Source organism: Vulpes lagopus, chromosome 2, assembly GCF_018345385.1.
Source record: "Vulpes lagopus strain Blue_001 chromosome 2, ASM1834538v1, whole genome shotgun sequence".
NCBI classification, from domain to species: Eukaryota; Metazoa; Chordata; class Mammalia; order Carnivora; family Canidae; genus Vulpes; species Vulpes lagopus.
The window spans coordinates 168658213-168685211 of record NC_054825.1 but is presented as its reverse complement, the minus strand read 5'-3'; the positions used below and the strand labels follow the sequence as shown (position 1 = coordinate 168685211).

General features: G+C 62.0%; 1 protein-coding gene across 7 annotated transcripts; it reads left to right on the top strand.

Moving 5' to 3' along the window:
* On the top strand, positions 1 to 26570 carry CIC (capicua transcriptional repressor). Of its 7 annotated transcripts, none has more exons than XM_041744032.1 (21): positions 1 to 109; positions 3283 to 6102; positions 17667 to 17816; positions 17899 to 18133; positions 18214 to 18343; positions 18438 to 18620; positions 18704 to 18869; positions 19673 to 19875; positions 19959 to 20184; positions 20618 to 20721; positions 20968 to 22201; positions 22283 to 22470; positions 22854 to 22975; positions 23084 to 23250; positions 23358 to 23648; positions 23745 to 24070; positions 24332 to 24588; positions 24688 to 24842; positions 24922 to 25053; positions 25349 to 25480; positions 25579 to 26570. In XM_041744032.1, the coding sequence occupies exons 2-21, from the start codon at positions 3294 to 3296 to the stop codon at positions 25944 to 25946; spliced, it is 7578 nt and encodes a 2525-aa protein (XP_041599966.1). In that variant the 5' UTR covers positions 1 to 109; positions 3283 to 3293; the 3' UTR covers positions 25947 to 26570. The 7 variants fall into 7 exon arrangements, 6 of the variants coding, with proteins under 6 accessions (XP_041599966.1, XP_041599967.1, XP_041599968.1 ...); XM_041744033.1 differs by lacking the exon at positions 1 to 109 and adding an exon at positions 803 to 895 and having other exon boundaries at positions 23748 to 24070; XM_041744034.1 differs by lacking the exon at positions 1 to 109 and adding an exon at positions 803 to 895 and having other exon boundaries at positions 24691 to 24842.
* Positions 26571 to 26999: the final 429 nt, after the last annotated feature.

Sequence of the window (26999 nt, the reverse complement as noted above, 5' to 3'; positions counted from 1 at the left end):
TGGCTGCGGGGCTTGCGGGTGGCGGTTGGCTGCTCCTCGCACCTCCCCCTCGTGCCGCTACAGCCGCCACTGAGAGGAGCCACTGGCGACGCCAGAGCCGGGAATCCGGGTGAGTTGGGGCCCTGGGTCTAAGATGCTCCCGGTGTGCAGGGAGACTTACAGGAACTGCCCTGTCCGACTTTTTCTCCTCGCCCGGGTTCTTTGGTGCTACAGCACTCTGTCACATGGGAGTTGTAGTCTGTTATGTACTGTCGACTATGGGCCGGAGACGTCAGAAGACTACCATTCCCAGCAGGAATTGCGACTAGCCGGTCAACAAACGCTCAGGCCACGCCTTCTCAGTCCGCTTATTGGACAGCCTATTCCTTAGCCCTTCCTTCTTGCACTTCATTGGCTACTGTCCCTTACAGAGGCTGGGTTCCGGCCTAGAGTGCAGGGCGACTGGGTACTGTATTCGTCATTCTGCACTAGGACGGCCTGCAATTGGTCAAGGCTGATGCCCATCACTTGTTGTGGGGCAGGGCCCTAGGCAGATCAGGCGGTCGTAGGCTCAGGTTGGTGTCGGTCCCAGAGGGAGGCCGGTCTTGGACTTTGGCCCCTCCCCCTTGCGCTGCCGGGTGGGCGGGATTGGTCGTGGCGAATGTCGCTCGTCGTGGAGAGGCGGAGCCGACCAGGCTGCGAACATCTATTGGTCTAGGACGGCGCCGGTCAGCGGGGTTGTGGCCGGTGATTGGCTGGCTGCTCCAGCTGTTGCAGGTCCATTCACCATTTTGTGTGTTGGAGTAAAAAAAAAAAGGGAGAATCGAGAGGGAGAGCCGGAGGGGGGGCGGGGAGGGACCGGACCGGACCGAGCCGGGGCCACGGCCCCCCGCCCCGAAACCCCGCCGAGCCCGAGGTGAGGGGCGGGGCCAGGGCTGACACGGGCAGGGGGGATTTGGGGTGCTGGGGGCCGAGAGGGGACAGGTGGCAGGGACGGGGAGGGGGTACAGGGGGAAAAAAGGTGGGTTGGATGGTGGGAAGGGGGGATAGAGTGGATGAAGTGGTGGGGAGGAAGAGTGACAGAAAAGGGGTGACGGAGAGGGGATGGTGGGCAGAGAATGGGTAACAGGAATGGAGGGGTGACAGGACTAGATCAGGGTGACAGGGAGAGGGAGGGGACAGAGTTGGAGGGGTGACAAGGAGAGGTGATGGAGAGAAAAGGTGACAGGTCCGGAGATGGCTGACAGGAGAGTGACTGGGAGGAAGAGGTGACAGAGATAGACGAGGGTGACAAGGATGGGGTGATTGAGGAGGGGGCCTAGGGCCTGTGAGGAGAGAGGTAGAGGTGGTGACAGGATGGGAGAGAGAGTGGCAGAGAAGCTGGTGCCAGCCAGCAGGGCTGATGGGACCAGAGGGCATGAGACCCTGAAGAACCAGGGCCTGGGCCGGCCTGGGCTTCCAGGAGTTACTGCTTAGATTCTGAAGGAGGTGAGGGCCCACAGGGCCTTGGGTGGGAGTTCTCCAAAGTGGGGTGAACAGGAAGAGAGTAGGCCCCAGGGGAAAGAAAAAGGCTTGGCTTTTGGGGTGAAGAGGCAGGATCAGGTGGCAGGGTCCAGGGGTGCCAGGCGGTATGGTTGTAGGCCCTGGGTGGGGTATGCAAAGGTTTGTGTTTGGGCAGGACTGGGGCCGGATCTCAGTCCCCAGGATGGTGGCCCAGCGGGTCAGTGGGGAGAAGGTGGTGGCAGCTTCCCAACTCCTGGGCACTTGGATGCCTGCCCCAGTGTGAGAAGCCCCGGACCCTACAGGCTCTGCCTGTGGGGACCCCAGGATTGGTCCAGAGAAGGAGCAGCCTGAAATTGCAGGGTCCACAGGAGGAGCAGGCCCCAAGTAGGAGAACACAAGATCAGGGGTTCCTGGGGGAGCTTGCACACTGAGTTGGGGGTGTCTCAGATTGCGTTTGGGTTATGGTCCCGGGCACCCCCACCCTCCCAGAGGCCCCCTCTTGGCCTCTCAGGTTCTCTTAGTCACTTTAGAGTAAAGTTTTTTCCCTTTTCTCAGGGCAGCTTGAAAGGGGGCGGGCAGTAATGACTGTTCAGGAAGTGGGTGAGGTTGGCCTGCTGGGCTTGCCCTGCTTTCTTTGACCTTCTCCCACTTACCCCCACCTGGAGCCGGAGGGCATATTTGGGGGCCCCAGGGGGCCTGGCCAACTCAGCCACCCTGCCAGAGGCAGCCCAGTCAGGGCGGGGATGTGTGCAGGCCAGAAGGGGGGCTGGGCTTGCTGGTATCACGCTGGGTGCTGTGGGGGGAGGGGCAGGCTCCCATCCAGTGGGACAGCGAAACCCTGGGGTGTAGCTCTGTGTCCCACTGTGTGATGACGTGTGTGTGCCTCTGTGTGTGTTTTTGTGCGCGTGCGTGTGCTCATGCACGGCCCCGTGGCAGCACTGGGTATAAGCTCTTGCCCCAGACGTGCCCCTGCCTGCTCCCTGCCAGGATCTGGGAAGATGGCTATACCTGGCAGGCCTGGGGTGCAGAGAAGAGTGGGCAGCTGTCCCTTAGGACTTCCAGCTGCCCACTCCTTCCCATAATGTCTGGCCATGCCAGGTGGCCCAGAGGGGTTGGGGGTGGGGGTGGAGAGAGGCTCACATCACAGCCCAGTCACCTCCTTTTCTGTGACTGTGTTCCTGTGCATGTGTGTGTATGAGTGTGTGTGCTCTCTGGACAGTGACAGTGCAAGGAAGCGTGCCCTCTGGATCATGTGACAGGCGGCACACTGAAATGGTTAGGAGCACAGACTCTGGAGCAGCCAGATTGCCTGGGTTCAGACCCTAGCTCTGCCATTTCCTAGCTGGATGAATTTGAGCAAGTTGCTTGGTGTCTCTGTACCTCAGTTTCCTCAACTAGGGCTGTTGGTCGCACCTGCCTCTCAGGGCTGTTGTCAGGATCAAACGGGTTAATAAAATCAAGTTCGGCCCAGGGCTTGGCACAAAGTCAGTGCTCCATAGGCATGAACGGTTACTGCTTTTTGTGTCCCCCTGGGCAGTTGCACACACTTGCTGTGGCCTCTGTAGAGGGAGCAGATATATGTAAGTGTCCCCGAGGAGCCAGACTGTGTAACTCAGGGTACACGGTGCCAGTCTGTGTCTGGGGCCCCTGGCCCACATGAGTGGAGGACAGCCAGGAAAGAGGCTTTGGGCATCATGGAGTTGAGGCAGTGGCCTCAGCAAGTGAGAAGTCTTGGGGCACACTGGCTCTGGGGGGCCCTTGAGTTGCTCCCGATGATCCCTGTCTGCCTCCCACCTGCAGGTGGACAAAAGATGAAGCCAATGAAGAAGGCATGTGTCGGCCTCCCGGGTTCTGGCAGTGGCGGCAAGTCCCCACCAGCCACCCGGGCCAAGGCCCTGAGACGGCGAGGGGCTGGGGAGGGCGACAAGCCAGAGGAGGAAGACGACGAGGCGCAGCAGCAGCAGCAGCAGCAGCCGCCTCCAGGGCCAGAAGAGGCTGAGGAGGGTGAGGAGGAGGAGTCCGAGCGGGGCCCTGGGGCGGAAGGGCTGCCCCCCGAGCTGCACCCTGACGACCCAGCGGCCCCAGGCCCAGCCGAAGACCCCAAGGTAGAGGGGGAGGCAAGCCGCTGGGAGCCCTCCCTCAGCCGTAAGACGGCCACATTCAAGTCTCGAGCGCCCAAGAAGAAATATGTGGAGGAGCACGGAGCTGGCAGTGGGAGCAGTGGGGCGGCCGGGGCCCCCGAAGAAAGAGCACGGACCCCGGAGGAGGCTGGCACCCTGGGTGTACCTCCACGGCCACCCACCTCCACCCGTTCCTCTTCCACTGACACAGCCAGCGAGCACTCGGCCGACCTGGAAGATGAGCCAGCCGAAGCTTGTGGGCCAGGCCCCTGGCCCCCAAGTGGCACCAGTGGTGGATATGACCTGCGACAGCTGAGGTCCCAACGGGTGCTGGCTCGACGGGGAGATGGCCTCTTCCTGCCGGCCGTGGTACGCCAGGTGCGCAGAAGCCAGGACCTGGGGGTACAGTTCTCCGGGGACCGGGCCCTGACTTTCTACGAGGGGGCACCCGGCGGCGGTGTAGATGTGGTTTTGGATGCCACGCCGCCGCCGGGTGCCCTGGTGGTGGGCACCGCTGTCTGTACCTGTGTGGAGCCTGGCGTGGCTGCCTACCGTGAGGGTGTGGTGGTGGAGGTGGCCACCAAGCCGGCTGCCTACAAGGTCCGCCTCAGCCCCGGCCCCAACACCCAGCCAGGCCCCCCAGCCGCCCTGCCACAGCCCCCACAGCTGCCGCACCATGAGCCCGAGGAGGCCGTGTGGGTGGCCCGCTCCAGCTTGCGCCTGCTGCGGCCCCCCTGGGAACCTGAGGCTCCACCGAGGAAGCCCCCTGCGGGCCCCGAGGAGGAGCAGGCTGAGCCAGCGGGCACCCTACCCCCCTGCCCTGCTGCCCTAGACCCCAAGCAGCCTGAGGATGCCGAGGTGTCTAAGATCAGCTTCGGTGGCAACCTGGGGACTTGCGAGGAGGGTGAGGAGAAGCACCCGCCGGCCCTGGGCACCCCGGCCCTGCTCCCACTGCCCCCGCCCCAGCTCCTGTCACCGCCACCAAAGTCCCCGGCTTTCGCAGGCCCCGGCCGCCCTGGCGAGCAGCCCTCACCCTGCCAAGAGGGGAGCCAGGGCGGCAGCCGGAGCAGCAGCGTAGCCTCTCTGGAGAAGGGGGCTGCGCCAGCCGCCCGGGCCCGCACCCCGCTGACAGCCGCCCAGCAGAAGTATAAGAAGGGTGACGTGGTGTGCACACCCAACGGAATTCGCAAGAAGTTCAACGGCAAGCAGTGGCGACGGCTGTGCTCCCGAGACGGCTGCATGAAGGAGTCGCAGCGGCGGGGCTACTGCTCACGCCACCTGTCCATGCGAACCAAGGAGATGGAGGGCCTGGCAGACAGTGGCCCTGGTGGCACCGGGCGGCCGGCGGGCGTGGCTGCGCGCGAGGGCAGCACCGAGTTTGACTGGGGCGATGAAACATCGCGTGACAGTGAGGCCAGCAGTGTGGCGGCCCGTGGGGACTCGCGCCCACGCCTGGTGGCTCCCGCTGACCTGTCACGCTTTGAGTTCGATGAGTGTGAGGCGGCCGTGATGTTGGTGTCGTTGGGCAGCTCTCGCTCAGGCACGCCCTCCTTCTCCCCCGTGTCTACGCAGTCGCCCTTCTCACCTGCCCCATCGCCCTCCCCGTCGCCGCTCTTTGGCTTCCGCCCTGCCAATTTCAGCCCCATCAATGCCTCACCAGTCATCCAACGCACTGCTGTTCGCAGCCGCCACCTGAGCGCCAGCACCCCAAAGGGAGGCGTGCTGACGCCACCAGACCTGGGCCCCCACCCACCGCCGCCCGCCCCCAGAGAACGCCATTCTTCTGGCATCCTACCTACCTTCCAGACCAACCTGACCTTCACCGTGCCCATCAGCCCTGGGCGGAGGAAGACAGAGCTGCTGCCCCACCCAGGGGCTCTGGGGGCCCCGGGCACAGGGGGCGGAGGAGCCACCCCGGACTTCCCCAAGAGCGACAGCCTAGACTCTGGCGTGGACTCGGTGTCCCACACGCCGACACCCTCCACGCCAGCTGGCTTCCGGGCGGTGTCACCTGCTGTGCCCTTCTCTCGCTCCCGCCAGCCCTCGCCGTTGCTGCTGTTGCCCCCACCTGCTGGCCTGACCTCGGACCCTGGGCCCTCTGTGCGCAGGGTTCCTGCTGTGCAGCGGGACTCACCGGTTATTGTTCGCAACCCCGATGTGCCGCTGCCCTCCAAATTCCCTGGGGAGGTGAGCACTGCTGGCGAGGCGCGGGCAGCGGGACCTGGGCGGGGCTGCAGAGAGACCCCAGTGCCCCCCGGGGTGGCCAGTGGGAAGCCTGGCCTGCCCCCACCTCTGCCAGCCCCCGTGCCCATCACCGTGCCTCCAGCCGCGCCGACTGCCGTGGCCCAGCCGATGCCTACCTTTGGCCTGGCTTCTTCACCCTTCCAGCCGGTGGCCTTCCACCCCTCACCTGCTGCCCTATTGCCCGTCCTGGTGCCCAGCAGCTACACCAGCCATCCTGCCCCTAAAAAGGAAGTCATCATGGGCCGACCTGGGACAGGTAAGAGATGTGGGTGGATGGGTCGGGTGAGGGCTCATTTTAGACGGGGCCACTTGCAAACTGGCTCCCAAGAGAGGTGAGCTCCCCACCTTGGGAGGGGCTCAGGGGGAGATTAGCGTAGATGTTTCAGCGGGAAGTCACATGTCAGGCAAGGGACTGGACTTGGAAGGCTCAGTGCCGTGCTTCCAGAGGGCTCCTGTTGGAAATGCACTCTCAAGGGCTCTATCAGTTAGCAAACCTTTCCTGAGCTTTGGGAGCCAGGCCCCCACAATTCTGATGGAGTAACAGAGTTGACAATCGTGATGACAGCTGCCATGTCTGGAGGACTGGCGGGGGCATCACCGTGATAATAGGCATTGCGTGTGAGTTATCTCACCGAACCCTCAGACACACCTCTACGGTACCAGGGTCTGTTTTCAGCCCTTTGGAAATATTCACTCATTTCGTCTTCACAAACCGAACAAGCGGGTGCTAGGATTATGCTCATTTAGAGGAAACGGAGGCCAGGTTAGTAATTTGCCCTGGATCCCATGGTTAGTAAATCCTGGAGCCAGCCTTCAAAGCCAGGCTGGCTGGCTCGTCCCCCTGGGCCATAGTGCTGGGTTACAGATGGGAAGATGGAGGCTCCAGCAGGGCCTTCTGCCTCGGGGTGGCAGGATCAGGACTGGAGCCCTCACCTCACGCCTGTGCCGGGTAAATATCACAGGTGCGGTCGGTGCCATGTAGGGGAAGTGGGGGTGTGCTGGGCAGGCCTCCAGGTGTGAAATCCAGTCTGGCTGCCCTCAGGAAAGGGCGTGTAAGCCAAGAGTTGAAGGATGAGTTGTAACCAGCAACCGCGGGGTGGAAGAGCCTCCTAGGAGGCTGGCAGGAAAGCTTCTAGGCCAGAAGGAGCACAGCTGAGGAAAGCTGGTATGGCCAGAGGGCTGAGGTCAGAGGCGGGGAGAGCCAGAGGCCAGGCCAGGCCTTGTCAGAGCAACTGTCAGGGAGGGTGACCAGTCACCAACCCTTCCTTAACATCTTATTTATTAATCCACTTTTGACTGAGTATCCCGGCCCTATGCCTCTGGGCCTGGCCATGTGCTAGTTGGTCTGAGGACACAGCTCTGTCCTCACAGGGCTCATGGTCCTGGAATAGACAGATCTGTCCCCAGACAGTGAGCATCCAGAGTGATCAGAGCTGGGATGGGGGAAGCCAGGAGGCTGTGGGAAGTCAGGGAGGGCTTCTTGGAGAAGAGGCCAGGGTCTCTAGAGTGAGATATGCAGGGTGTGCAGATGTGAGCCTGGCAAGGCTGGCAGGAAGACCATTAGGCAGAGGGAAGAGTTTGGGGAAAGGCATTGAGGCCAAATTAAGTATTTGAAAGGAGTGGAACCTGCAAAGTCAAAGGCTCTAGATGATGAGGGTGAGTGTGGGGATATGGGGCTATATTAATGAGTGAGAGATCATCGAGGGCCCTCAGGAGACTTGGGAACTTTACCTTGGAGGGCATTGGGGAGCCATGGAAGGTTTTGAACTGATCCAACCATGGTTGTACTGTGGAGGGCCATTTCCGGAGCCTGAGACCAGAGGCAAGGAGACCAGGGAGGAAGGAGGCCATGGTGGAGACCTGGGTGGAAGCAGGGACTAGGGCCAGAGGCTGATGCAGGAAGGAACCCAGGCCCTGACCTCACGGAGCTCCAGGTCTAGACCCAGGACACAGGGACACGGGGCTGTGCTTGTCCCTCAGACTCATAGACTGAGGTTGTGAGTTGTTTTTTGCTCTGCCTCCAGCAGTTCTAACATTAGTTAGGGTAGTTGATACGAGTGAAATTCCACAGAAATGGGCACAGCAGGGATTTCTGTCCTTAGCCAGATAAAGACAATGAAGCAGAAGGACTCTTAACCATCTCCCCCTGCCACATGCCTACAGCCCCCGACATTGTTTTCAGAGCATTGTGTCACGTGACCCTGACTGCTGGCACTTGGGGAGGGATGGCACTGATGCAGGTGACCCGAGGCCTACCAGGGCAGCCCCAACAGGGGTACCTGCCACCATTTTCCAGATGAGGAAAAGTGACAGAGGAGTCCTGATTGAGATCGCCCTGCCAGGGAGGGTCAGGACCGGGCCTTGAACCAGGTCTCCCAATCTCCAGATCTGCCAGAAGCTACAGCCGTCAGAATTTCTTGAGCACCACCAATGTGTGCGTGTGGTACACAGCTCTGTAAGTGCCACCTGAGCATTTACTCACCAAATCCTCACAACACTCCAGGAGGCCAGTGCCATTAGTATTTCAAGTGTTCAGAGGAGGAAACCACACCCCAAGAGGTTAAGTGACTTGCCCAAAGCCACCCACTTAGGAAGAGGGAGAGCCAGGATTTGAACCCAGGCTGTCTAGCTCCAGAGCCCAGGCTTTTAAGTACTCTCAACAATAATGGTAACGATAATAGTAACCAGTCTTTTATTAAGCATTTACCGTGTGCTCAGCCCCAGGTGTGGGGCCATCTCGTCGGATCCACCTGATGCTATGCAGTAGGGATTACCAGCCCGGTTTGGGGGGTGGGAGGGTGGGGACTGAGGTTCAGAGAAGGGAGGCTGCAGGCTGTCTAGTCGTCAGAACTTGTCCAGTGCCTGTCCTGGCGGTTCTGAGCAGCGCCTCCCTAACAACACCCATGCTGAGGTATCCAGGCTGCCCTCAGGTTCTCAGCCAGCAGGTCCTTTTGTTCTTGTCCCAGAGGCCTCTCCAAGCCCTTGGGAGGCAGGCACCTTGGGGCGTTCTCCGTCTTGAGGCCCAGATAGGGAAGACCATGCCCAGTGGCATAGTGAGGCCGTGGTCCGGTCCCTTTCTGCCCACTCATGCCAAGGCCTGACCCTCACTCAGGGCAGCAGGTGTGAGGGGGCGGCTTGGGACAGCTTGCCTGCTCCTGCCCCCCGCCAGGCATTTGCTTCCGCTGGGGGACGTGCCGGGGCAGGCGGCCGGCATTCTCCACATTCTGTGCATGGCCCGGCCAGCCAGCTGCCATTGCCACCTCCCTCTGACTCTTCCCGCCTGCTCCCCAGGAGAGGAAGCCGCCCCAGGGCCTGCAGCCCCAGCCCAGGAGGCCAGATGTCTCAGCCCCATTCCTGGCACAGCCTCCTTTCTAGCTCCCAGTTTCCGCCTGGCTTCCCCGTACTGACAGGCAGTGCCCCCCTCTCCTGGGCCTCTGCCTGCCTGCCTTTGAGCCACTGTGTGTCTATCTGTTGCTCCCTTGGGTCCCTACATCTGTCTGTCTAGGTCTCTATTTCTGGGTCTGTCTGAGTCTCTCTCTCTGGACTTCTGGCTCTCTCTCTGTCTGGCTCCCTATATCTTTCTTGGTTTGTCCCTCCCTAGACATCAGTCCTTGTCTGGGCTTTCATCCCACCTTTTTTCTGTTTTGGTCCCCTATCCTGGGATCCTGTGTCCCTGGGCCTCCCCTGGCCCTCCTCCCCCTCCTTCAACAGACTTGCTGTCCCTGTCCTAGCCCCTCACGTCCACTCTCTGCACGTCCAGGTGCTCCATCCCTTTGAGTCAGTGGACAATTGCTAAGCATTAGGGTCCCTTACTCCCTTCTTGGGGAGTGTTGGGAGGTTGTACAGGCCCAAGAGTCCCTTCCTGTTCCTTGACAAATTAACTGCCCACCACTGTCCCTGAAACATGCTGAGAGGTGCCAGGAGCCATCTCCATCCAAGCACCTGTTCCCAAGTCAGGCAGGAAGGCGGGGGCTGCCTGGGCCAAGCTAGCAGATCCGGCTGTAGGGGAACAACAGGAAAGCAGCTCCCGTGCCCACCCACCTGCTAGGGGGCATGACCTGGATCACCCCTACCACCTCCTCAGTGCCTTGCAGGAGACACATTTAGTGCCAGCTCCATTTAACAGAATCCCACATGTAGTCTGCCCCAGTGAGTAAGACTTCAGAGACCAGGCTGTACCCACCAACTGTGCTTGGCCAGATGGGGAAAATAAGGCCCAAAGAGGGGCCTAGGTTCTCCGGACTCCCCAAATCCAGAGTCTACCCACCAGAATTTTCGTTTTGTCTCCAACAGTGAGCCCCTTCTCTCCCACCAGAAGTCCCTAGTCATCTGTACCAAGCTCAGGCTGAGCAGCCCTGGGGGAAATGGGTGGGGAATGCAGACATGGATGCAGGCACGGGCGAGGATGAGCGGAAGGAGGTAGTCTGGGCAAGCCAGAGGACAGAGACAACTCTGTGGCTCGGTGCAGGGTGATGAGGGAGGTACAGGTATGCCTCACAGTGGAAGTGACATTTGAGCTGAAGCGTGAGGCATGAGTTGATTTCAGGACAGTGAAAGAAAGGGGTGTTCCTGGCCGAGGCAGCTGTAGGATCAAAGGCCAGGAGGGGTGAAAGTGCATGACCTCTCTTGCTCGTTGAAGCTGGAGCTGACACTAGAGACCAGGATTGGCAGAAGGGTGCCAAGGGGTGCAGGTCTCGCCAGGCCAGCTTGTATGCCGGTCGCTGAAGAGCCAAAAGTTTAGAGCAGGAGAGGGAATAGGTTAGGCTTGGGTGTCAGAGACCCCTGGAAACTGTCCTGGAGAGGAAGGAGGCCTCGGCTGGGAAGAAGAGGATGACTTGCCCAGGAGAGAAGAGAAGGGGCGTTTTTTGAGGTAGTCTTAGAGACTTCGTGAAGAGACCCCAGCGCCGGGAGCTGCGAGGGGTCAGGCTGCCTCCTGGCGGCGGCGGGCGGCGGGCCGCAAGCGGCTGGGGGAACGGCGCGCGCATGCGCCGGGCGGCGGGGGGGCGCGGCCCGGAGCCCCCGGCGCCCGGGCATTAATGGCTCCATTAGTGGCCGGGAGGGAGGCGCATTAGCGGCGGCGACGGCGTCTGGCTCCCATTACCACCGGCGGCAGCGGCTGCACCGCAGGCGGCTGGACCCTAGCCCGCCGCGCCGCCTCCTCCGCCCGCACCCCGTCCCCTGTTCCCGCTCCCCACGGAGGCTTGGGCCAGGGAACCCCCCGTCTCCCTATTTCCGCAGAAAAGCTGATTGTGAGGCCAGGCAGACCTGGGTTCAAATCCCGAGCGTGCCACCTCCTGTCTTGCAAGGTCCTATCCCCCTCTGAACCTTTTTCTTGCGAAGCAGCCGGGGAAACAGGGTGCACCGGGGGCATTGCAGGTCCGGACCGACACCCTGAGAGGACCGCGCCCAGCCCCCGTCCGCACGGAGGGGCGCGGGTTCCCGCGCCCTAGGGGTAGGCCCGGAGCGGCGGGCCTCTGTCTTTCCCATTGGCCGCCTACGCGCCTGCCGACGCTGATTGGCCGAGAACACCTCCCCCCAACAAAGCTGCTGCTCCTTTAACCCTTAAGCGGCCGCGCCCTCGGGCTGGGTGGGGGGGCCCCCCCGCAGACAGCTCGGGTGCCAGCTGGCCCGTGCCCCGCCGCGGCCCGCGTGGGTGTCAGGCCGGCCGGGCGCCCGCCCGCCCTCCCAGCACAAAGCGGCTTTGTGGGGCCCGCCGGGGGCTGGCTGGGGGCCAGGCGGCGAGTGGAAAATCTCGTGAGCTCGGGGAGGGGAGGAGAACGCAGGGCGGCGCCCCCTCCTCCGCCCGGGTTGGGGCGCCTCCCTCAGTCCGCGCCGACCAGCCCTCTGAAATCCCGGTGCCTGTACAGTCCCCCACCCGCCGCCCCTTTCCACCCCCGAACCCACATGCCCCCCTCCGTCCTATCCCGTCCGTCTCCCAATCCCTGGGGACCCTCCCCCACACCTCGCCTGCCTCTTTCCCTCCTAGTCCCCCTGCCTACCCCAGCCCCACTCACACTGACTCACCCCGGCGCTATTTTTAGGCCCCCATCCTTCCCGAGCCGCACCAGCCCAATCCTGGGCTCGTTCCCCAGGCAACCCTGGCCGTCGCCGACGCCGCCCGGGGTGGGTGGGTGGGTGGGTGTGTATGTGGAGAGCGGGTGAGGGGAGCTGGGGACACCGGGGTGGTGAGCCGAGGCGGGGACCCAGGCCTGTAGAGCAGGGTGGGGAGCCGCGGGCGACAGGGGTGCGGTGCCTCATGGGCTCAATAAATGGGCCCGTGAGTTCAGGGTGTGTGTGCCTGTTCCTCAGTCTGTCAGCATCCCTGGCTGTACGCCCCAGGCCTCTGGACAGGCCTCAGCCTGTGCCACCCTGGGTGGCAGTTGGTGTCTCCGTCTGGGCTCCCTGTCCCCGGGCTGGGGGTGGGGTAGTGCTGCGGGGGCTGTTTGGCGCCAAACCTTTTGTGGAATTGGTGATGGGGTGGTGCAGAGGGTTGGGTTGCACCATAGTTCTGCCGAGGACCTGCACTGAGTGAAGGATGGCGTTGCACCCTCTCTCAGATGAGGGGCTGGGGCCCTGGTTTGGGAAACCCCCTCAGCCTTTTCCAATTAGGGAGGCCCCAGTTAGGGTTGAGAATGGCTGGAGAGATGGAGCTGTCTGGGGTTAGGACCTGCTCCCTCTTCACTTCCAATCACCCCCACCCAGGGTTCCTCCACTCTGAACAATGGAAGCTAAGTATAGGGCTGGCCCAGTGCCCAGGGCAGGGGGGCCCTTCCCGCCCGGATTCCGGCCCCTCCCTGCCAGGCTGGGCCCCCACTTGGCTGTACCCTACCCTGTAAGGGGCCTCTTCCCATCCCTCCTATGTGGGCACTGTGTCTTCTACCAGATGTGCAACCCTCCCAGATGTGTGGGGCCCTCTTTTCCCTGCTGTGCCAGGCCTAGCTCTTTCTCTCACCCTGCAGAAGTAGGGGAGCTGGGGGCAATGTTTCTCTGAGCTCGGTCCTCGCCTGCACTGCAGTAGGGAAGGGGTTAACTTGCCAGTAGGTGACTCACCGGTGGGGAGAGGAGGGGGCAGCGGTGGGGAGATAGCGGGCCACATTGATTTCAGCCTTGATTTCTGCCTCACATTGCAGTCCCTGGGGCAGTGAGGTAATGGAGGGTCTGAGTCTGGGGCTGCGTAGGGAGGAGGGGGCAGTCACCTAATAGTCCCTCCAGTGGCCCCCTCCAGGCTCATAGCCAAGTGTCTGGTCCTGCAGTCTCTGGAGGTCAGAGGGCTATGGACCTTCCCTTCCCCTCTGGGCTCAGATTACCAGTTTTTGCCCCCTTTCCATGCCTTCAGCTCTGTCAGTGGATGGAATAGGCTGGGAATGGGATTTGTTTGTGCCTGTTGCTGACTCCACCTGTGTAGGAGCCCACTCTTTATCCATCTGAGCTTGTGCAACCTTTACCTGCCCAGGTGTGACCCCAGGGCCATGCCGCTACTGAATGTGACCCCAGGGCCCATCTCGGGTGATCCCAGGCCTCTGCCTCTCTCCCTAATGGGCCCCAGACCTTTGCAAGTGTCTCTGTGTGTGCTCTCTGACCTTTCTGCAGTTCTCTGTATCATTGTTTGACCATAGTCCGGGACTTCTGGGAGTGTCTGCCTGGGTCCACCCCAAGGTTAAATTTTCAGTAGTGGAAAGAGCAGCTGAGTTGGAACACTGGGCTGTTAGGTTCTGGAGACATGATCTTGCACAATTTACTGCTTCTCTGAGCCTCATTTTCTCATCTGAACAATGGGTGTAATAAAGTATACCTCCCTAGTGGCTGTGAGGATTCAATGAGCAGTATAATACATACAAACTCTCAGCATGCTGCCCCCTCCCCCCTGTGTTAGTTTCCTTTCTTTCTCCTGGGCCTTTTCTGGAAGGGGTTGCTCCTAGCCTAGAGTGGTAGACCCAGCCCACAATGGTGCTCTGTGCCCCCGCCCCTTACACTGTGAGGTAGAGGGTCCCAGGTGGCTGCTAAGTGTCAGGCGGGGTAGCTGAATGATGATGAATGGCCTTGGCACTCTGTATACCTGGGGGGCCAGGATACTGAAGTAGTGCTCACTGGGGTAAGTTTATATAGTGTGCCGGGGTCAGTATGACGGCATCAGTAAGAATTTGCCCGTGTCCGAGATGAGAGGTGCCAGGAAGGCCACATGAGAGTGTGTGAAGCTGGAAGATTGTGTGTGTGGCTGGGTGGGAGGGATGTGGGGGGTGTGTGTGTATGATGGACAAGCAGTGGTTGTGATGAGATGTGTGAGATAATGCTGCCTGTTTGATATGTTGTTTGTATGATGATTCATGTGGGCTGGCAATGAGAATATGCGTTGGTGAAGCATGTATGACAAGGCGTGTATGAAATGGGTGATGTGGAGGAAGGGTGAGAACGTGTGTATGATGATGGGTGGGAGTGATGGACCAGGAGTGTGGGAGGTAGTACATACATGTGAGCAGGTGTTCAAGGTGTGTGACTTGTGTTTGACTGTAAGGCCAAGGGTACATGTGACCGTGGGGTGTGTATGAGATAATGGGTGTGGCAGGAAAAGTCTATGAGAGGGGTGTGTGTGTGTGTGTGTGTGTGTGTGTCTGTATGTATGTGGGGGGGGGTCAGAGTCGGCTGGTGTGAGTTGGTAAGGGCCCAGGGTGGCTCGCGTAGCCCTACCGCGCAATTCGTCTGCCCTGCGGAGCCGTGCGCGCCCAGGCGGGCGTGAGGGAGGCGGGCCAAGCCGCGCGGGAGCGTGTTCCTCGCGTGGACTGGACACACGTAGCACCACACACAACCCCGGGGCCTCCGCAGCGCGGTGCCGCGAACCGCCCCCCTGGCTCGCTGCCTTTACTGCAGTGCGCCCTCCCTGCCACCCTCCTCCCGCGGTCCCGCCCCGGGCCGGCTTGGGGCCAACCGGAGCCCGCCCCGCCCTTCCCGCATTTGCATATGACTGACGTTCCCCCGGGGCGGCCAATGGGGGCGGGCGCGGCGGGGCCTGACCCGCGCGCGGCGGCGGCAGCCAATGGGCTCACGCGCGGGGGGCCGGGCTTGCGCGGAAGGCCGCGGGGGAAGCGGGGAAGGGGCGGGGGGAGGTGCGGCGGGGGGAGGGGAGCGCGTAGTAGTGGCGGGGCGGGGAGGCGGCGGTGGCTCTGCGCGGGGCTCGCTCGGAGCGCACGGACGCACGCACGCTGGTCCGTCTGCCCGCCCGGAGCCGAAGGTCGACCCGGCGCTGAGCCGCGGGCCCGGAGCCCGGAAAGGCGGGGCGGCGGCACCGGCAGTCGGGGCGCGCGGGGCCAGAGCCGTTACCCGCCGGAGCTGCGAGGGAGGGAGGGAGCGAGCCAGCGAGAGGAGAAGGGAGGGGGCCGCCCCCGCGCACGCGCGCCGCGCCCCGCCCCGCCTGCCCCGCCCGCCGGGCACCGCGCGGGAGGAGGGAGAGGGAGGGGGCGGCGCCGATGGCCCCTGTGCCGCGCGCCCCGTGACGGCCCCCGCTCGCGCCGGGGGGCGGGGCGGGGCCGGCGCGCTCTGACCTCCCCCGCCCCCCGGGCGGCGGGAGGCAGGCGGCGCTGTGCGCAGGCGCGCCCGGCGGAGACCCCCGCGTGGGGCGGCCGGAGGGGGGCGGCGGGGGGGGGCATGCGGCGACGGCCTCCAGCTCCCCCCGGGCCCGAGCGGCGACGGCCGAGGAGCCGGCGGCGGGCGGAGTGGCGGCGGCCGCTGAGGAGGCGAGAGCCCCGGCCGGGCCCCCCCGCGCCGGACCATGTACTCAGCCCACAGGCCCCTGGTGCCCGCGTCCGGCGGGGCCTCCCGTGGCCTCGGCATGTTCGGTCAGTAGCGCCTGGGCCCTGGGACTGCAGGGGTCAAGGTGTCGGGGTGCTGAGTGCGGCGTAATGGTGATAGGGGTATAGTACGAGAGTGATAGAGGCGGAGTACAGGGGTGACGGAAAGTTAGAGAGCTCGGCTGGGCCAAGCGGTTAGTGACGGCAGGTGGGAGTGTAGCGGAAGTGATGGGAATGAGGAGAGGGGCGTAGCTGGGGACAGCTGTGGTGTTTGGGTGATGGGGTGGCGTGGTCCGTTGTCATTCGAGGTGAGGGGTGCAGAGTAACTGGCTGGGGAGCGTGCATTAGAATAGGGGCAGCGTGAGACCTGCTGGCCTTAGGTGGAAGAGGGGGGAAGGGATTGTGATCTAGTAGTGGGGCTAAGAACGGCTTGAGAAGTGAGTGAGGCTCTGCTTGCTTAGAACAGAGTGATGGGCTGGAGTGTTTGTGGTGTGCTTTGCAGAGACAGAGGGAGGGACCCAAGAACCTGGACGGTAGTGCACTGAGGAGGACTAGAGGAGGGGCAGGACCAAAGGACTCTTCCCCCATTGTCTGCTGGTCCCCTACTTCCCCACCCAGCAGATGAGGAGACCTGATGAGAAAGATCTTGGTGAAGAGAGGGACAGGTTCAGGTCCTAGGGGTTGGAGGACTGAGTAGGCTTTTGTGGTCCCCACTGCCCCCAGGGATCGGGGACAGGGTCCTCACAAGGTCTTGAGACCCCCCCCCCCCTCCGGTGCTGGCTTCCTTATCTCCCTTTGGTTGATTTGATGGCTACTTTTTCTTTTGTCAGCCCCTTGAAGACTCAGGTCTCGAGGCCAGTGTCACTTATAGAGCTCTCTTAGTCCAGGCTTTTGAAGGCATAGAGGGGTCACCCCAGGTCAGATTGATCTGGATCAGGGGGAGGCCTGGAATGATGGAGACCAAGGCTAGGGCGTTTCCCTTCTCTCTTCATCATCTTCCCTCTCAGGGGCCTCCTCTGCTGGTTCCACTTCCCCCAGGGAGCCAGCAGTGAGAGGGCAGCCCACTCCTAGCCTAAGCCTGCCCCGGGAGCCCCACCAGGGATGGGTCCCAGACCAGGGCTTAACCCTGCTACCACCCAGCTCCTGGGGCAGAAGTTTGGACCCCTGGGATTACCGCCCTGGGAGGGAAGTGCCTTCCCGTGCATGTGTTCAAGAAAACACCTGGCACTTTTGTATTCCTTGGGCGCAGACTTGTTACAGTTTTCTTGTCTGTCGTATTGTCTGTGCCTTTTCTTCCAAGGAGTTTACTGCACCCTCCTCTCTTTTTGGGCAAGGGGGCTGGATGCTGCACTCAGGTTAAGCTCAGGGTTGAGAGGGAAAGGGGCTGGGAGACCTCTTAATGGGCAGTAGATTCTCCTAGTGGGTGGGGGAGATGCTGGAGCCACCTGTGCCCAACCCAGGAAAGGCGGGTCTAGCTCCTTGGGGTTTGTGGTATGGCGAGGGAGGCAAGGAGAAAGACTTAAGGCCCCACCCCTTATGGGTAACAGAGAAGAGAGGGGCAAACCAAGCCATGGTCTCCTCAAGGGAGATAAAGGGAGTGCAAGGCAAAGATGTAGGATCATGTGAGATAGCAACACGGGCGCTGGGAACGTGGCATGACTGGGGAGAGTTCCTAGCCCTGATGAGGTCTTGGGGCCCTGGGAGTATGAGATGGCAGTCGAACATGGCCTGGTTTGTGACAGGAGCCAGTCATTCCTCTGGCCTGGTCCCTGGTGGCAGGGCTGGTGGAGGTGGGGGAGGGAATGGGGCATGAGGCCTATTTCCCTTCCCAGCTTCTGTTTTCTTTTTTATAAACCTCGAAATCTTTCAGGGAGGAGTTTTTCCTGAGTGATGTCGTGTGCATGAGCCTCTGAGGCTCTGGGATAGTGGAAGGGGATGTAAAAGAAGAGTAGAGCCACCTCATCCAGGGTGGAAAAGAGCTTGAGTTGGGGGTCAAGGGCAAGGTCTTCTGCACAGCTTAGCTGGCTTCTTCCCACAGTGTGGACGAATGTGGAACCTCGCTCTGTTGCTGTGTTCCCCTGGCACTCCTTAGTCCCCTTTCTGGCCCCCAGCCAGCCCGACCCCTCTGTGCAGCCAAGTGAGGCCCAGCAACCTGCCAGCCACCCAGTGGCCTCCAACCAGAGCAAAGGTGAGGAGTGGGGGGCCACAGAAGGTGTGGGGATAGGGTCCAGATGGTCCAAGAGCCCTCTGACCTGCCTCTCTGCCCCCAGAACCTGCTGAGTCGGCAGCTGTTGCTCATGAGCAGCCCCCAGGTGGGACAGGGAATGCTGATCCTGGGCGGCCCCCTGGAGCCACATGCCCTGAGAGTCCAGGGCCTGGACCCCCCCACACTTTGGGGGTGGTGGAACCTGGAAAGGGTCCCCCTCCCGCCACTGAGGAGGATGCCCCCGGCCCTCCAGGAGAGCCCCGGCTGGACAGTGAGACAGAGAGTGACCATGATGATGCGTGAGTGCTACGAGGCTTGAGCCTGGGGGGTGGGGTCGCCCTACATATGGCCCTCACTGTCCCTGCCACTCCTGCCACAGCTTCCTCTCCATCATGTCTCCTGAGATCCAGTTGCCCCTGCCACCCGGGAAACGGCGGACCCAGTCTCTCAGTGCCCTGCCAAAGGAACGAGACTCCTCTTCAGAGAAGGATGGACGCAGCCCCAACAAGGTGCCTCATCTCTACCTGTCCCTAGCTTGCTCTACGGCTGCCGGAGCCTGTCTCCTGGTTTTAACCATCCCACTTGGGCCTGTGTCTGCTGCAGCGGGAGAAGGACCATATCCGGCGGCCCATGAATGCCTTCATGATCTTCAGCAAGCGGCACCGAGCCCTGGTCCACCAGCGTCACCCCAACCAGGACAACCGGACCGTCAGCAAGATCCTGGGCGAGTGGTGGTACGCCCTGGGGCCCAAGGAAAAGCAGAAGTACCATGACCTGGCCTTCCAGGTAATGTCTCTTCCTCTTGGCTCTTCCCCAGCTTCCTCTGGTGGGACGAGGGAATGAAGGGTCCCTCCTCTCTCCCTGGCCAGGTGAAGGAGGCCCACTTTAAAGCTCACCCAGACTGGAAGTGGTGCAACAAGGACAGGAAGAAGTCCAGCTCAGAGGCCAAGCCCACGAGCCTGGGGCTGGCAGGAGGGCACAAGGAGACTAGGGAGCGGAGCATGTCAGAGACGGGAACCGCCGCCGCCCCTGGAGGTTGGTCAGCGCCTCTGTTTTCTCTCCCTGCTGCACCAACCTCCCTGAGAAGTGCCAGCTACCTCTCCCTCATTGCCTCCACCCTCACCCCAGAAACCTCTCTCTGTCCGATCATTTTATTTGGTGACCCTTACCCCTAAAGGAACTGGCCTTTGTTTCGTATGAAGGAGCCAGGGAGGCCCAGACAGACAAAGTTTCCAAGCAGTGATCTAATTATCGGTTGTCGTTTACTGAGCGTTTACTACGTGCCAGGTAACAAAAGGAGTATAATCTCTACTTCTGGAAGCTGTAACCCGCTTTCCAGATAAGAAAACTGAGACTTACAGAGGCGGAATCACTTGTGGGAAGTTCTGGGAGACCAGTGAATGGTAGAGCCGGCGTGTAAACCCCAGCTTGGCTGGTTCCCAGAACCACAGTTGGAAGCCCCTCGTGGCTGCTGCTAGTGGCATAGTGTCTAGTGTGTGCAGTGCTGTCCTGAGGCACTTTTGGGGAGTGCTCCTATCGTGGGGCCTGCAACTCTGAGGGTGGGGTCACTTTCTCTCTGAGACTTGGGGATGTTTAGGTAGCTGGCCAGCACCCCACCCCCTGTCTTCAGCTTTTCGTACTCAAAGAAGGCCCGCCTCCCAGGGAGCAATCTGTTAGGAAATGCTGGGCTGGTGACTGGTATATTTTCTGCCAGGTGGCCCAGGGTTTTTAAACTTATCTTGTCCAGTATTTAGAGCTGTTTGTGGATGTCTTGGCCAGTCTGGGTGCCGGCACAAGGTGTCTTGACGCTGTGACGCTTCTCTCCTACCACTCTGCAGTGTCCTCGGAACTCCTGTCTGTTGCAGCCCAGACACTCTTGAGTTCGGATACCAAGGCTCCGGGGAGCGGCTCCTGTGGGGCAGAGCGTCTGCATACAGTGGGTGGACCTGGCTCAGCCCGGCCTCGAGCCTTCTCCCACAGCGGGGTCCACAGCCTGGATGGTGGCGAAGTAGATAGCCAGGCACTACAGGAGCTGACTCAGGTCTGGGGGGTAGGGGACATGGGCAAGGAGGGCTGCCCTGAGGTGATGGCCCCCACTGAACTCTCCTGGTACATGCCCTGCAGATGGTGTCTGGCCCTGCGTCCTATTCCGGTCCAAAGCCTTCCACCCAATATGGGGCTCCAGGCCCCTTCTCAGCCTCCGGTGACGGAGGTGCCCTGGCAGCCAGTGGGCGACCCCCGCTGCTGCCCACCCGGGCCTCCCGTTCCCAGCGTGCAGCCAGTGAGGACATGACCAGTGACGAGGAACGCATGGTCATCTGTGAGGAGGAGGGAGACGATGATGTCATTGGTAAGTTGCGAGGCCCAGAATCCTGCTCAGAGAGCAGTAGGCTAGGGTTTGGGGGGTGGGCAAAGATCTGATCTAGGCCTCAGGCTCTTCCTCTTTCTTCTCTTGCATGTCTGTTTATGATTGCAGGCATATTCAGTCCAGGCCAAACTGAGTAGACCCAGCCCTGCCCTTGGGAAGCTCCCGGCCAGGCAGGAAACCAGGAGGACAGGGGCATGGATGGCCAGGCCATCGGGCACAGTGTTAGGTGGTGTTATCTGCATGCTCTTAGGCCCCCCGTCGGGCAGGGGGGTACATCCTAGACTGAGGAACAGTGTTCTTGGACGCCAGTTCCTCCTGGCTTACCGGGGAGCTGAGGCCTGAGCCTGGGCTCTGTGCTGTTCCTCCTGGGCAGTCTGGCCCCCAGCCCTTTTGCCAATAATTTTCCGTCCCTCAGCTGACGACGGCTTTGGCACCACTGACATTGACCTCAAGTGCAAGGAGCGGGTGACTGACAGTGAGAGCGGAGACAGCTCTGGGGAGGACCCAGAGGGCAGCAAGGTGAGGGCTGGGGAATTGGTGCTCTCTGGTAACAGTCCGAGGCAGGGGAGATAACCTGCTCTTGGGTGCGTCACCACAGAGGGAGATTGAGGCCCAGAAAGGGCAAGCTACTCATCCCGTGGCAAAATGGTCACACCTTGGATGAATTGAGGCCTTCAGCTGGCCTCACTCCTGGGCAGGACAGGGTTGGGCAAGTTGGGGGTATCCCGGCTCCCTGATGTGGTTGTGTCTCCTCCTTCCACCTAGGGCTTCGGCCGGAAGGTGTTCTCGCCTGTGATTCGTTCCTCCTTTACCCACTGCCGCCCACCGCTGGACCCTGAGCCCCCAGGGCCCCCGGACCCACCTCCAGCCTTTGGCAAAGGCTACGGGCCCACCCCGTCCTCCTCCTCATCCTCACCTGCCTCCTCCTCAGCCTCAGCAGCCACCTCCTTCCCATTGGGCTCAGGGACCTTCAAGGCCCAGGAGTCAGGCCAGGGCAGCACAGGAGGCCCACTACGGCCCCCACCCCCTGGGGCCGGGGGCCCAGTGACACCTTCCAAGGCCACCCGGTTCCTTCCAACGGATCCTGCGGCTTTCCGACGCAAGAGACCTGAAAGTGTGGGAAGCCTGGAGCCGCCAGGCCCCTCGGTCATTGCAGCCCCTCCTGGTGGGGGAGGAAGTGTCCTACAGACGCTGGTCCTGCCCCCAAACAAGGAGGACCGGGAAGGCAGTGGAAGCCGCATGCCCTCCGCCCCGGCTCCATCACTGTCCTATGGGGCCCCAGCAGCCCCCCTGTCCCGCCCAGCTGCTACCATGGTCACCAACGTGGTACGGCCTGTCAGTAGCACTCCTGTGCCCATTGCCTCTAAGCCCTTCCCCACCTCTGCCCGGGCTGAGGCATCTCCAAATGACACAGCAGGTGCCAGGACTGAGCCGGTTGCAGGGTCCCGGGCTCCTGGGAGCTCCCCACTGGGTGTAAGCTTAGTATATTCGGACAAGAAGTCAGCAGCAGCCACCTCGCCAGCCCCGCATCTGGTGGCTGGGCCCCTACTGGGCACCGTGGGGAAGGCCCCCGCCACGGTCACCAACCTGCTGGTGGGCACGCCTGGTTATGGGGCCCCAGCACCCCCTGCTGTTCAGTTCATAGCCCAGGGGGCGCCTGGCAGTGGGGCCACTACAGGCTCAGGAGCAGGTGCGGGGAGTGGCCCCAATGGGCCTGTGCCCCTGGGCATCCTGCAGCCAGGTGCCTTGGGCAAAGCTGGGGGAATCACCCAGGTGCAGTACATCCTGCCCACGCTGCCCCAGCAGCTTCAGGTGGCGCCCGCCCCGGCACCAGCCCCTGGGACCAAGGCAGCCGCTCCCGGCGGCCCTGCACCCACCACCAGCATCCGGTTCACCCTCCCACCGGGCACCTCCACCAATGGCAAAGTTCTGGCGGCCACCGCACCCACTCCTGGCATCCCCATCCTGCAGTCTGTACCTTCTGCTCCGCCCCCAAAAGGTGAGGCCTGGGCTGAGCCGTGAAGGAGAGGGGCCCCAGAGCCCCTGTGGCTCCCTCGTAATTTCTCCTCTCCTCTTGCAGCCCAGTCTGTATCTCCTGTGCAGGCCCCGCCCCCGGGTGGCTCAGCCCAGCTGCTACCCGGGAAGGTGCTGGTGCCCCTGGCGGCCCCTAGCATGTCAGTGCGGGGTGGAGGGGCTGGCCAGCCGCTGCCCCTGGTGAGCCCACCTTTTTCAGTACCTGTGCAGAATGGTGCCCAGCCACCCAGCAAGGTAAAGGCATCTGGGCTCCACCTGTTCCTTGTCTGTTCTCTCCTGGGTGTTGGTTTCTGTGCCATGGTTTCTGTGTCTGCCTTTTTTTTTTTTTTAATTTTTTTGGTCTCGTGCTTTTTTTCAGTTCTGTCTCTCTGGAATCCTGTTTGTAGGATCGTGTCTTTCTGCTTGCTTCAACGTCTGTGTGCATCTCGGTTCTGTGCTAAGTGCCTGCGACTTGTTCCTTTGTTTTTCACACGCCTTGCTTTTTTGTCTTTGTCCCTTTCTGTCTCAATTCTAAATTTTGTGTTCCCTGTCTTTGCTAAGACCCACTTTCCTTGGTCCTCCCTTGCCCCATTCTGAGTCCCCAGCTCACCCCAGCCTGTGGGTGCCCTTGCCCACAGATCATCCAGCTGACTCCGGTGCCTGTGAGCACACCCAGCGGCCTGGTGCCGCCCCTCAGCCCAGCCACACTCTCTGGACCCACCTCGCAGCCTCAGAAGGTCCTGCTGCCCTCTTCCACCAGGTAATGGCAGCTGAACCTCACCTGGAGGCCAGCCCAGAGAAGGGCTTGGCGGGGCGGTGGGGGGGCCGCAGCTCACCTCACTCCTCCCCCTTCCTCTCCCTGCGGCAGAATCACCTACGTGCAGTCGGCGGGTGGGCACGCGTTGCCCCTGGGCACCAGCCCTACGTCCAGCCAGGCTGGAACAGTCACCTCGTATGGGCCCACGAGCTCGGTAGCCCTAGGCTTCACCTCGCTGGGGCCCAGCGGACCTGCCTTTGTGCAGCCCCTGCTTTCAGGTGAGGGGCAGCCTGGCAGGCAGAGCTGGGGACCCAGGGTGGTGCTGAGGTGGCCTAGGTCCTTAACTGGGGCCCCTGCCTCTCTTTCTCTGTGTCTGTCCCTGCAGGCCAAGCCCCACTGCTGGCTCCTGGCCAGGTGGGCGTGTCGCCCGTGCCCAGCCCCCAGCTGCCGCCCACCTGCACAGCCCCCGGAGGTCCCGTCATCACAGCGTTTTACCCTGGCAGCCCTGCACCCACCTCCTCAGCACCCCTGGCCCAGCCATCCCAGGCTCCCCCGGGCCTGGTTTACACTGTGGCCACTAGCACCACCCCACCTGCTGCCAACATCCTGCCCAAGGGCCCACCGGCCCCTGCCACTGCCACCCCGGCCCCTACCAGCCCTTTCCCTAATGCCACAGGTGGGTGTTGGGCCAACCCAGGGTGGGGTGAGTTGGGGGACCCAGGAGATGGGCTCCAGACAGGCCTGGCTCAGCAAATGCTCTTCTCCCCACCAGCAGGCTCCATGACCTACAGCTTAGTGGCCCCCAAGGCCCAGCGGCCCACCCCTAAGGCCCCCCAGAAAGTGAAGGCAGCCATCGCCAGCATTCCCGTGGGTTCCTTTGAGGCAGGTGCCCCTGGGCGGTCAGGCCCTGCAGCCCGGCAGCCCTTGGAGCCTGGCCCAGCCCGTGAGCCCCCTACCCCTGAGTCTGAGCTTGAGGGGCAACCTGCAACACCGGCCCCTCCACCACCCCCAGAGACCTGGGCTCCCACAGCCCGGAGTAGCCCCCCACCGCCCCTGCCTGCTGAAGAGCGGACTAGCAGCAAGGGCCCTGAGACCATGGTGAGTGCACAGTGGGCCTGGGGTCTCTGTCTCAGTCCACTGCCTGCTTTTCTGTTCCATCCCTCTTTCCTGCATGCTTCTCTGATCTGTGTCCTTGTTGGTGGGGCAGGGGGCTTCTGTCTCTTTTGCTTGTCTGTGTGACTGGGTCTTCTCCAAGGCTCTATATCTGGGGCAGTCAGCATCCATCTATTTGTCATTCTGGGTTCGGCCCCGGTGAGTCTGAACCCAGTGTCCTCTGTCTCCCTGCCATCCCTACCCCAGGCCAGCAAATTCCCTGGCTCATCTTCAGACTGGCGAGTCCCTGGGCTGGGTCTGGAGAGCCGTGGGGAGCCTCCCACCCCTCCCAGCCCAGCACCAGCTCCGGCCCCAGCCCCTGGCGGTGGCGGCAGCAGCAGTAGCGAGGGCAGCAGTGGGAGGGCAGCTGGGGACACCCCCGAGCGCAAGGAGGCCGCTGGTACCGGCAAGAAGGTGAAGGTGCGGCCCCCGCCCCTGAAGAAGACCTTTGACTCTGTGGACAAGTGAGCATGGGCTGGGGTCCGTGGCAGTGTGTGCGGGGCTGGCAGGAGAGGGGGTAGCTGCAGCTCAGGACAGGAGAGGTGACCCTGCCGGCTCTCCAGCAGGGTCCTGTCGGAGGTGGACTTCGAGGAGCGCTTTGCTGAGCTGCCTGAGTTCCGGCCTGAGGAGGTGCTGCCTTCGCCAACCCTGCAGTCTCTGGCCACCTCGCCCCGGGCCATCCTGGGCTCCTACCGCAAGAAGAGGAAGAACTCCACTGGTAGGCGAGGTGGGGGCTCCTGGGGTAGGTACAGGACAGACTGGGGCTGCCTCCGCTGAGCCTGCTTTTGTTGGACCAGACCTGGACTCAGCCCCTGAGGACCCCACCTCGCCCAAGCGCAAGATGAGGAGACGCTCCAGTTGCAGCTCCGAGCCCAACACCCCTAAGAGTGCCAAGTGTGAGGGGGACATCTTCACCTTTGACCGTACAGGTACTGACCCCGAGGCAGGCAGAGCTATAGGAGACCCAGGGCCTGCAAGAAAGGTGGGGTCTTGGGAATGGGGTTACAGATGAGAAGTGAGACAGGTGTCGCTGAGCAGGATGGCAGGTCAAGAATGGGAGGGTGAGTTCTGGAGCCTGACAGGGTCCAGAGGCGGGTGCCCCCTCTGAACTCTGCTGTGGAATAGAACTCGGTGAGGGCTGCTGGGTGGACACATCAGATGGGGGTCAGGGGCGGGGGAAGGCTGCTGCGGTCCCCTCGACCCTGCTCCTTGCACCGCTCCCAGGTACGGAAGCCGAGGATGTGCTCGGGGAGCTGGAATATGAGAAGGTGCCATACTCTTCACTGCGGCGCACCCTGGACCAGCGCCGGGCCCTGGTCATGCAGCTCTTCCAGGACCATGGCTTCTTCCCATCAGGTGAGTCTAGCTTAGTGCCGCGGGGGACACTTGGAAGAGGACCTGCCTGCTCCTCTCACCCTGGCCTTCCCCCACCACCACTGTCCTTCTGTCCCCAGCCCAGGCCACGGCAGCCTTCCAGGCCCGCTACGCAGACATCTTCCCCTCAAAGGTCTGCCTGCAGTTGAAGATCCGGGAGGTGCGCCAGAAGATCATGCAGGCCGCCACGCCCACGGAGCAGCCCCCTGGAGCTGACGCCCCCCTCCCCGGACCGCCCCCTGCTGGCACTGCTGCTGCCCCTGTCCCCACTCCCAGCCCTGCTGGGGGCCCCGACCCCACCTCACCTGGCTCGGACTCTGGCACAGCTCCGGCTGCCCCGCCACTGCCTCCACCTCCAGAACCGGGTCCCGGACAGCCTGGCTGGGAGGGCCCCCCCCAGCCATCCCCCCCACCCCCCGGCCCCTCCACAGCTGCCACAGGCAGGTGAGGGGTCCGAGAAGATCCCGGGACCTACAGTACCCCCCTCAGGACATGGACAGTATGTAGGTGGCAGGAACGGGGGGGCAGGATGGTTACCTCCTCCCCAATAAAGCCATTTCGTCCTTTCTAATGTGGGGCGGAATGAGGTCTGCTCCTCTGGTCTATCCCCTCCCCCCACAGCTTTCTCCCTGTGATGGGGGGCAGCTGAGGGGAAGCAGGGGCACAGTCTGCCTCCACCGAGCCCCTGTATATAACCTGGAGTGTGTTACCTTCAGACCTTTTCACTTGTACTTTATGCAAAATGGCTCATGTGAGGGCTACAAGCTGGAGGGTAGTGCGGGCCTTGGGCCACAGGGAGGTGCCTGTGGAGTAGGGGGAGTTCATGCACCCCTTTTTTCCCCAGAGGGGCTGGACTCAGGTTAGTTTGGGGTGGGGGCTCCTGCACTTTGCCACAGGCATGGGGAGGGTTCTCTCCCCACCCCCTCTGCCCTCCCAACTTGGGTTGTACTTTCTAAGAAGGTGATTCCCCCTACCCTTGTCCCCGTCCCCAGAACAAAACATGTTGATCATGTGCAATATTTCTTACTGTGCCGAGAAGCCGAAATGACCGAAATTAAAGCTGTTTAACACACCTGTGTGGTTGCCCATTTTAAAGGGAGAAGGAGTGGGGGTTGTACCGGGCCTGTCCCCAGATGGGGCAAGGAATTCTACTATACACTCACCACCGCCCCCCAATGAGGTTGGGGGAGTGAGTCCAGGACCTTACCCTCCCAACATCAGAGGGACCCTGTGGGCTGATGGCCCAGCCTCACCCAGGACAGCAGCCTCTCCAGCCCCGGTGCTTGGGAGTCACTGTGCCTGTGTGTCTCTCTCACAGCCATCCAGTATGAGGGGGTCGGGGAAGGCCTGGGATGAGGTGCTACAGGAAGGGCAGTCCACCCTCGAAGTGACCCAGGAGGTCTGAACCTAGTTGGAGTGGGGTGCAGTGCAGTTCTCAGTGGCTCCTGCTGCCCCCACATGGCATGAGGCAGCACTGCAGCCAGGCCCAAAGGAGCCTCTT